Below are 11300 nucleotides of genomic sequence, written 5' to 3'. Positions count from 1 at the left end.
TTGTACATGACCAAATGTTTGTTTAATGTCATGTTTCTGTAATAAAAACACATTTGTGAGTTTATTCCTGTCACTGAATTGTTTCCTTACTCATTTCATGCTGTGACAGTGACCAGTACATTTCTGACTGGAGGAAACAGGCACTACTGTCCTTTGTTGCAGCCATCCCCATGTTACCCTGAATAAAGAACAAGTAAAAATTAACATGCTTTCTTTATTATTTGCTATTGTGTGGCAGTTTGTCAGTGATAAACCAATGATAATACGACAATGTTTCCAAAGTGATGTTAAACACGCTGGTGACAGAGTGAAGCAGCATGAGTCTGATCCTACATTTATTTTGTGAGTCTCTTGGTTTGTAACAATGTGTTTTCATAAATGAAAACCCAGTCCTTCAGTTCAGGAGATGAAGACTAACCCATTTTTATGGCTCACAAGGTGGTTCCTATAGGGCACAGGTATCCAGAAGTGAAACTGTTTGGACCAGTTTATGTGCACAGCATGTCATTGTGGGTGGAACTGTACTGTTGTCTGTATTGAAATCTTTTATGCTGGGGCTGTGTGTGTGTGTGTGTGTGTGTGTGTTCATCGGTGGCCGCGACGGCCAAGGCCGGCAGGGGTTTCACAGCGGCATCGACGGCCTCGACTGACAGGGGTGTCACGACGGCCTCGAGGGCCCCGACAGCCTCAACAAGCAGGGGCATCACATTGGCCTCGACAGCATCGACAGCCTCGACCGTTAGGGGGTTCACGTCGGCATCGACGGCCTCAACCGGCTGGGGCGTCACATTGGCCTCAACAGCATCAACAACCCTTCCGTTTATGTGTAAAATGCTCCTCCTTCGTGCTCCTACCAGTTGAGGCCATCGAAGCCACGCCGCCTCTACCGGTTGAGGCCATCTAAGCCATGCTGCCTCTACCAGTTGAGGCCATCAACCTTGACCGACAGGAGCACGAAGGAGGAGCATGACAAAATTGGGTGCACAATGCATGGCAAGAGGAGGAGGAGGAACGTGACGAACTGGGCGCACAGGAGGAGCATAATCAAAATGGACATGTGGCTGCTGTTTTTACTGCAGTCCTACCCACTAGACATTTTCTTACATTTACTTTCAATTTCCATGAAAGGAAAGCTAAGGATAATGACTTTCTCCACACCACCCTTGGATAATGTTACATGCAAAACAGATGAAGTTAGGCACACCCACACACATGCACTGACCAATCACACAAATCTACCTAAAGAGCTGACGTCACTGAAAAATTCATATAAAGCTGTGAGTTAGTTCAGCAGCAGTCAGAAGGAAGAGTCAGCTCTTACAGTTACCACAGAGGACTCAGCTGCACCTGTCGACGCACACCGTCACTCTGAAAACCAAGAGAACCATCCAGGGGTGTTGAGGCTGCTTTGACCGGCAGGGGCATCACGACATCCTCGATGGGCTCGACCGGCAGGGGCATCACAACGGCCTCAACCGGCAGCGGCATCACGACAGCCTCGATGAGCTCGACCAGCAGGGGCGTCACGTTGGCCTCGACAGCATTGACAACCTCAACCGGCAGGGGCGTCACAGCAGCCTCGACGGCCCTGACAGCCTCGATCGGCAGGGGCGTCACAGCAGCCTCGACGGCCCTGACAGCCTCGATCGGCAGGGGCGTCACAGCAGCCTCGACGGCCCTGACAGCCTCGATCGGCAGGGGCGTCACAGCAGCCTCGACGGCCCTGACAGCCTCGATCGGCAGGGGCGTCACAGCAGCCTCGACGGCCCTGACAGCCTCGATCGGCAGGGGCGTCACAGCAGCCTCGACGGCCCTGACAGCCTCGATCGGCAGGGGCGTCACAGCAGCCTCGACGGCCCTGACAGCCTCGATCGGCAGGGGCGTCACAGCAGCCTCGACGGCCCTGACAGCCTCGATCGGCAGGGGCGTCACAGCAGCCTCGACGGCCCTGACAGCCTCGATCGGCAGGGGCGTCACAGCAGCCTCGACGGCCCTGACAGCCTCGACCAGCAGGGGCGTCACGACGGCCTCGACAACCTTGAACGGCAGGGGCATCATGACGCCCCTGCCGGTTTCGACAGCTTCGACCGGCAGGGGCGTCAAGGCCGTCATGACGCCCCTGTTTTTTTTTGGGTGGGGGCTGCCGGGCCTGCGGGGCCTTCGTTGCCCCCCCTGCCAGTCGAGGCCGTCGATGCAGCTGTGAAGCCCCTGCCGCTCTTGGCCATCTTTACCGACTCAGTTAATCAGGGTATAATGTTCTTTAAGAATGTGTGTGGTTTTATGACTGTTGAGTCTTCTGTACTGCTCTGTTCTGTACAGGTTGTCACACTAATCTTGACACATGCTCCTCCTCTTGCCATGCATTGTGCACCCAATTTTGTCATGCTCCTCCCTCGTGCTCCTGTCGGTCGAGGTCATCGACGCTATGCCGCCTCTACCGGTTGAGGCCATCTACACCATGCTGCCTCTGCTGGTTGAGGCCATCGAGGCCATGCCACCTCTACCAGTTGAGGCCATCAAGGCTGTCGCGATGCCCCTGCTGGGACGTGACGCCTCTGCCAGCTGCGGCCGTGGCGCCTCTGATGGTCGAGGTCATCATGACGCCTCTGCCGGTCAAGGCTGTGACGCCCCTGCTGGTCGAGGACACCGAGGCTGTTGTGACACCTCTGCAGGTCCAGGCCACCGTGATGCCCCTGCTGGTCGAGGTCGTCAGGACACCCCTGCCGGTCCAGGCCATTGACACCCTCACGACACCCCTGCCGGTTGAGGCCGTTGAGGCCATGCTGCCTCTCAGCATCCTCGTGCTCCTGCCTGTCATGCCATCGAGGCTGTGCACCCTCTCAGCATCCTCATGCTGGTGCTGATTGAGGCCGCTGTGACGCCTCTGGCAGCCAAGGCCATGGTGCCTCTGATGGTTGAGGCCATCGTGACTCCTCTGCTGGTCAAGGCTGTAATACCTCTGCCGGTCAAGGCCATCGAGGCCGTCGCGATGCCTCTGCCGGTCGAGGCTGTCATGATGTCCCTGCCGGTTGAGTCCGTCGAGGCTGCCAAGGCCGTTGTGATGCCCCTGCTGGTCGAGGCTGTTGCTATTGCGACGCCTCTGCCGGTCAAGACTATTGAGGCTGTTGTGATGCCTCTGCCGGACGAGTCCGTCGTGACGCCTGCTGGGCCGTGACGCCTGTGCCAGCTGATGCCGTGGCGCCTCTGATGGTCGAGGCCATCGTGACACCTCTGCCGGTCAAGGCTGTGATGCCTCTCCCGGACGAGGCCATCAAGCCTGTCGTGACGCCCCTGCCAGTCGAGGCCTTGGTGACACATAACTTTTTAAAGTGTGAGCCAGCAAGAGACTTCATTGTGTTTTAGGCAGTAAGGACCAAAAATATGACTCCTGTACCTTGGCTTTGGTTACTTTTTAATTATTATTGAACTGCTCAGACTGCGTTTGACGAACAAATGATTCAGTAAAATTTTTCCAGCAGTGTCGACAACACTGGTTAGTGTGCCGTAGGATTCAGTAAAATTTTTCCAGCAGTGTCAACAACACTGGTTAGTGTGCACAAATGTGCTCATTGTGTAGGACCTGTCTTTTTCTTCAAGTGGCCTGTGCTATAAATGTACAGGCGAGTTTTTTTTTAAAGCTGCAGTATGTGGCCAAAGGCAGTGGATATTTGTGTTGTATCAACTTTTTTTTAATTATCCTAAATCAGTACCCTGTCATATGTCACTCTTAATACACAGCTATCAAGAAGGCTATTGATGTTAATGCAATGCAAAAAACCTGTTAACACAAATTCGTTTTTTTGGTCATGAGAATAAGCTTAGGATGATTAAGTAGGAAAACTTAGGCTATCAATGCTCGAAAAATGTTCCTTATGGTACATTTGCAACAGCTAGTGGTGGTGGCGTGAATCTGCTATTAACTACAGCCATGAAATTGTTGCACTAAAAAGTTTTATTTCTTGACAGCCCTAGTAAAAAGTCGTCATGATAGAAATTGAATACTGCTTTATTCTTTGTAGTAATACTTATTGGGGAATATGTTATGCTGCTTTAATTAAAGTGTCTCATTTAGCCTTACTGGCTGTGAAATAACATGCTTGTAGTTTGTTTTTCACATGGATGTGCAAACCTGCACCACAATGAGGTATAACTTTAATAGTGAAAATTGCATCTCAGGTCAACTCAACTGAGGAAGCATGTTGCCACAGTCTCACAAGTACTCAACTTAAAAAAAACGAAGTTGATCATGTTGCAAATTTCATGGGTCACGACCTTCATGTTCATCGAGAATTCTATAGATTGCCAGTTCCCACAACACATCTAGCTAAGATTTCCAAACTGTTTTTGTCAATAGAGAAAAGACAGCTTTCCAGTATGCAGGGGAAGTTCCTAGATGAAACTGAAATTGAAGGTTTGTACCAAAATGAATCCTTTCATACAGAAATCAGTTCTAGTTCTAGTAGTGATAAATAATAGATGGGCTGTCTAATCAAAATAATTAATGTTATGGTTTATCTACTTTCAAGAAAAGTTTGTCATATCAGCTTTACAATATATCCAAACTACAGAGCCACTCAAAGAAGGAAATTGTACTTATTTATTTATTTAAGCTTCTCACAAAAGGTTCATCAATGTATTTTCCCAGATGACGCAAAATGGACAATGAAACAGCTGGAAGGAACAGTCATCGCAGAGCATCAGGTGTAGCTGACAATCTAGTGTAGCCTGCGAAATACTTTTTAGTCATGCAGGGCTCCTGTTCACCGCTAAACGGTCACAGCTTCAGTGCAAGAACGTTGAGAGCCATCTACTTCTGAAGCTTAACCATCACTTCACTGAGTGAAGAACTAGCACGTTTTGGCAAAACGCGCAGAAGCACAGACACACAGTTTATGGTAAAGTGAGACTTCTAATGTTATTTTCTATCTGTTGAGCCTGCTGTGCCATTTGGAGGGCAACTGAATATACAATATGTCTTACACTGGAAATAGTTTACACTGTTCAAACATACACGTTACCTACAGTAGGTATTTGTTTTGAAAGTTATGTTGTGAAAAAGTGAGATTAGGAAACTTGTGTTTCTTAATTTGCTATTTTGTAAAGATATTTATTTTTACTCATTTATTTTATTTTATTATTTGGAAATGCCAGAATTTGTACATTATTGGCTGCTTATATAATTTCTCCAAAAATAAATCGGACATTACTGTCAGTTACTCAGTAGTTGAGTAGTCTTTTCACCAAATACCTTTTTTACTCTTACTTGAGTAATATTTTGACTACTTTTTACTTCTACTTGTGTAATATTATTTTGAAGTACAGCAACTCTTGAGTACAATTTTTGGCTACTCTACTCACCTATGTTTGTTTTGTGACCAGTGCTCTTATTAAAGAGAGAGTGTTCTGCTTTTACTCATCTGGCCTTATAATTACAATAAATCCTCAGCATTATCGTCGGCTTTACATGCTGCCCCTGACAATTAAAGACTATATAGAATAAATACACTGTAGCTGAAGACGCTGTGTATTCATTTAAACAGACAACCTGATAGTAGTACTAGATAGATAGTAATAGTAGAAGACATGGTTGAAATAACATTTGGGTCAAGAAACATAAACTAAGGCTTTCACATTTTTGATATTCAGATTGTTCTGCCTGTTATAAAGCCCATCTGTGCCACCAGAATGAGAAAAAAAAGACAATAATAAAGCCTTTCCAGCAGTGATGAGTCTGTCGCTGCTGCTCCCCTGTGACTGACTGACACAAAGCCAGATGAGACGAGGGGGTCTATTGACTCCACTTTATTCAGCCAAGCTGGTCTAATTTGGCTGCCTACTGTAGATAGTGTTGGTTTCTAGCTGCACCATATTTAAAAGGTTTCTTTTATTTTTGGTCTTTGTGCAGGTGTTTACCATTTCTAAGCAAATAGTAAAGAAAGTGGGCAAGGAAACAAAATAGCTTTCTTCGTTTTTGCACAAACAATTCCAATTGGCTCCTATTTTAACTTCAAAGAAACCATTGAGTTTTAACAACCTAGTCACTAAATGTATTTATGATATTCTCTTTTCAACAAGAAAGAATTTAAAGTGCAAATGATGTTTCCATTTTTTTCCACTTCATCAGGGAAATGCTGGAATTAACCCTGGGGATGGCAACATAAACCAAGATACTATCATATGTTGCCCATGATAATAATCAGGGATTCATGAAAAAGACAATGCTGAGGTAAGACCGTCATCTACACTGTGATACATCATCCTTTAACTGAAAGGGCTATGAATGATTCCTGGAGAGAGAGAGAGACATGATGCCGCTCACCCCCCCAAAAATCCAGCTTCCATGGAAACTCAAATGAGGCACACTCAACACAGTTTCTGCTTCCTCATTATTAAGCTCTTCAGCCTGCCTCTGTACATCTGTGGATGTTCTTCTGATGTACTATTGGGGTTCACGATGAACAGGACAGAGCAATCTGCAGAGCATTGAATAATGCAGGGCTCCGTGTGATGTGGGGTGCACCATTACTGCACCAGCACAGCTCCTCTCCCTCGTCATTTCTACTCTTCCCCATCCCCTCCTCTCTGGCACATACTCCATCTGACACACACAAATGTAACAGTCTTGGTCTTTGATTGTGTCCCCGTGTCTGATTTGATGTTTGTCTATGCTGGTCTGTGTCAATGCCTCCGTTTCAGGTGCAAATTTTCTTTTTTTTCTTCCTTGAATTTTTCTTTCTATGACATTGCTGCCCATCTCATTTTGAAGACACACATGCAACAAAGCACAAGCTCATAAAAACTGATGTGCACATAACTCTTCTCCAGCACAGTGCCTCACTACCTAACTCACTAATGATACAGTAATGAATTACTGTACCATCCTAATCTGGGCAAGATAGCAAAAACTAAAAAAGGGAGGGGGGAAAATCCTACATTGTATAATTAATACCAACGGAGAAACTAGTTTGGTCACCCATGTACTGTTATATTTAGCACTAACACACAGCAAATAACAAATGCTCCAAGAGGAACTTGGTGCAACTCAGGAGCCCTCCTATCCATTAAATGAACTAGGACTAGGTCTAAATCCCTGCTCTGTCAGGATGTGGTGCTCAGTACAAAGAAAACCAAAGTGTTAAATGGGCTAGATAATCCAGTTGATCTGAATGAACAGAGTAAAAAGCAGCAACTATTGAAAAGTTCAGCAATTTAATAATAGTGACAAATGTACAGTAAACTACAGTAACAAATTCAAAAAATAAATTCATATGCTTCAAAACCTAATTTATAGAAATAATTTAGAGTCCTACTTTCAACTCCTGCACCAAGAATAAAACATTTTTAGTCAGCTACTGTATGTAGTGACTGAAAATTATTTTTCGAAACAAACATATAAATTATAAATGACATATAATGTCATTTAGCCTAACATATTTTACACGGGCTTCTGTTTCCTAAAACATTATATATAATGTGTGGATCCATTCTGTTCCACTCATGTTGATACACTGACGAGACCCATAGCAGTTAAATGAGACCCTGCCCAACCACAGCCAAAATCCTTCTCCGTCTTTAGCCTCAAGAAATGTACATCTGTCCTGACTGAAACTGAATTTAAAAAACTTTCTTTTTATGATTGTTACATTTGTGAAGGTGTAAAACATTTAGTACAAGTGTCTGCAAAATAACAGCATAACACCATAGTATCTAATAAAGACATTTTGTCTTTAGCTTTTGCCAGCTTCGTCTTTATGTTCTCATTCCTTCACTTGAAGTGATTTCTCCTTTGTGCCACTTCACAGCCTCTTCAGTTTGTTTTCCTTCTCTGATCTACCAACAAAGGATTATTGAAGGTTTTCCCTGCACTTTTCATTCAGACATCAAGGCCGACTCAGACACTTCACATGCTCAGTGTCCAATTACAGAAACAATCACGCACACACAGGCACATATTAAGCAGATCACAGGAAAAAAAAAAAGAATATGTAATCATCTCAATTTAGGAAGACAGTTGTTCAGATAAAGATAAAAACATATTGTATGTGGCTTCTCAATGCTAAAATGCTGCGATTTACAAAAAAACCTCCTTCTCTGATCTACCAACAAAGGATTATTGAAGGTTTTCCCTGCACTTTTCATTCAGACATCAAGGCCGACTCAGACACTTCACATGCTCAGTGTCCAATTACAGAAACAATCACGCACACACAGGCACATATTAAGCAGATCACAGGCAAAAAAAAAAAAGAATATGTAATCATCTCAATTTAGGAAGACAGTTGTTCAGATAAAGATAAAAACATATTGTATGTGGCTTCTCAATGCTCAAATGCTGTGATTTACAAAAAAAACAAAAACAAAAACAAAACATATGCCCATGTCTGCTGTTATCATATCAACATATTAACTTTTAAATATTCATACAAAACAAAGAACACCACTGCCTCTTTTGTCACCTAGAGGAAATGACTCTCGATGCCCCACGTTCCCAGATGATCATCTCTTAATTCTACATTACACACACACACACACACACACACCAAAGTACAGCGGAAGAAGGGAGCCGAAGCAGGAGACATACAGTAGAACAGGAAGATCACTGTTGTGTTTGATCCCTAACATCCCATGAGAGGACACATAGAGACACGACTGTTTTTGTTCCTCAAATGCAGCAGAAAGAATCATTTGGTGCATAGTAGAGTTGGGAGGCAGCGTTACAAATCAATGAGCTGAGTTTAGGCATGTAGTGATTTGGTTAAATGCTGCAATTTAAATAGACTTTTTGTGATGGGCAGTCATTTCTATTGACAGCACTATATAGAACACTGTAGTCAGTAATTGCTGAGATCTAGAAACAGTGATGACCAGGCAGACTGTAAACAAGCCAGCAGCCAGACTTGGCTGACTTTCGTCTGCATCAAGCACTGTGTTGGCTAGTGCACAATCCTAATTTATTTCTGTAGCCTGTTAATCAACTAATTTCCAATGTGATGTTTTCTGAAGTTCTAAAATCCCTTCCCAGCTATCTATTACTCAAACAGGATATTCTGGATTGTATTTTATGATTATATCATTTTTTTGCAGATATGTGATGCAACTCGCCCCCATCAGTGTAGCCCCTGGTGTTTTGTACAATAAGGAATGCTTTGAGGGTTTCTTTAAAGTCTGTAAAAACACCTGACCACTTGTGTGCTACCATTCCTCACCGGGTACAGTTAACAGAAATAATGATGGCATAACTACAAACATTAGACCTAAGCTTTAATTAAACACTCTACTGTATGACATTTAGGGTCAGCCTCAAGGTAATAATGTCAGTCCATTAATATCTCCACAAGTGACAAAAATGCGTGGTTCTGTTTGCATTTAAGTGTCTTACCGGGTGATGATTGATCACTGGATGCTACTAAATTGGCAGGTGTGGGTCTCCGTCTTCTGATCTGAAAAATTAGAACAGGTTCGTGCTGAAGTGAGAAGGAAAACATTCCATTTATCAAAGTAAAGCACACTGATACTTCTGAAAGCTAAGAATCTTCTGCAAACCTTTGTGTAAACAGCTTACTGGAGGATATTTTAAGTGTTTTGAAGTGATGCATGTCCAGACCTAGTTACACAGGCTTTGCCCTTAAATGCGTCATATTGGCTTAATCAGAATGCTAATAAGCAGTGCTCTGAAAGCCACATCTTATTACTCAGCCAATTAGGGGGAGTCTAGCCATCTGCCCTCAGAACTGGTCATATCATTGACAGCAGCCATTGTCTCTCATGATGCTGGTAGCCAGTAACAGGCCTGTGTAAATTATATTTTGAGTTTGGGTGTCCTGTGCTTTGAAGATATCTGAACTGGATGGATCTCAGCGCAGTGAAATCAACAAGGCAACTTGCTTCTTGGCCCATGACTGGTGGCGTGTAGAGGGTTCTGGTTTTGCTATTCTGGGATAATTTATTAGAAGGCATGCACGATGTACAAAGCTGCTCAGCAGTTAGTGTTCAGATGTAGAGCTGGAAGAAAATTCTGCCTGAGGGTATAAAACCCAAAGTTTCCATGTGTATCCTTTGGTATTTTTAACATTTAACAGGCCAACTTGTTCATTGTTAAAACACTACTAAGACCATAGTGGGTGATGTAAACAGTTTTTTGACCAACATGTCAGAATCCCATATTTCATTTAAGAATATAATCTAGATTACCAATAGGTGTGGTACATTATGGAACTGAAAATGTGCAACTACTACAAACTTTTACCTAAATCTAGTGGATTTTTGGAGAAGGGAAGTGAAAAAAATATAGCTAGAAAAGTAGTGGTAAATATCAACTATTTGAAGCATGAGCAGCGATGTCTCAAACAGTTAATAAGACAGTACCATATGACCCTGTGCTGTGTGTGTTGGCTAATCTGCAGTTTGAGCCCTGCATGGTACTATTCCTAAAAATGATTAGTTTCACACTGTGAAGACATAAAATACAGATGTAACTACAGAAACAAGGTATAGTAATAAAAATGAGCAGTCAGTAGTATCTCAGTAACACAGTCTAATTGGGTATTCAGATTTGAACAGGCTTCATTACCTTTCAGCTCACAGCCACAGAGTACAGGAAGGCTGTGTGAACACTAAGAGGCACTGAGTGCATTTTCACTTCTTTTGAAGTCGTGTTAGCGCTTGGTACACTTTTCCAAGAAAATTCACATCGTGAGGAGATGTATGGCAACTACTCAGTGTTGCCCTCTTTGCAACTGTAACCTTCTCTTTGAGCTTGTGGTTTTTTTTCTCCTTTCTGTAGCCGGGCTAAGTATCTCTAATGGTAACATCATCTGTTTAGGTTCATAAAAACAGAGATAGACATCTTCACACCAGAGCGTTCCGTCTATTATTGGATAACAATCCAATCCTGCAAAAGCACAAATAAATCCAGTTATACCCTTGAGGTACCTTTGGGCTACATTGTAATGCCACTTGTGAATTGCAGCCAGTTGCAGCATGGTATACTGTGCCTGAGAACAACACACCTGTTTGAGCTGTGCAGTTGATGGTTTAATGACATCAAACTGCCTTTTTAAGACATTTTTCCTGCTCACATTTTGCTTTTGTTAATAAATTTGTCTTGTGTATTTGAAATCCATTTAAACTACTGAGAAGCACTCTGGGGCCAAGGTTTTGAACCCCCCCTCCCAAAGCACAAAGAGCCATGGCTGTGTAGAACTGATTATACCCAGAGTCAGAGTGAGCTCCATGATCCTTTGCTCACACAAATGCCATCGCTTACTGAAGAGGCTCACCCCTCAAACCACCCTGCCTTC

At 43.6% G+C, this 11300-nt stretch overlaps 1 protein-coding gene across 2 annotated transcripts in view; it reads right to left on the bottom strand.

Annotated features, from left to right (window-relative positions):
• Nucleotides 1-11300, bottom strand: part of LOC109960652 (protein phosphatase 1 regulatory subunit 1A-like) — a 32856-nt gene that overhangs the window by 14791 nt on the left and 6765 nt on the right. For both annotated transcript variants that reach the window (XM_020600946.1, XM_020601024.1), the window contains exon 3: nt 9380-9440. In XM_020600946.1, the coding sequence (XP_020456602.1) occupies nt 9380-9440 (61 nt within the window). The remainder of the gene's footprint in view (nt 1-9379; nt 9441-11300) is intronic.

The sequence above is a fragment of the Monopterus albus genome, unplaced genomic scaffold (genome assembly GCF_001952655.1).
Source record: "Monopterus albus unplaced genomic scaffold, M_albus_1.0 scaffold1.1, whole genome shotgun sequence".
NCBI lineage: Eukaryota > Metazoa > Chordata > Actinopteri > Synbranchiformes > Synbranchidae > Monopterus > Monopterus albus.
Note: the sequence above shows the minus strand (reverse complement) of the source record. Positions and strands in the feature narration are given on the sequence as shown.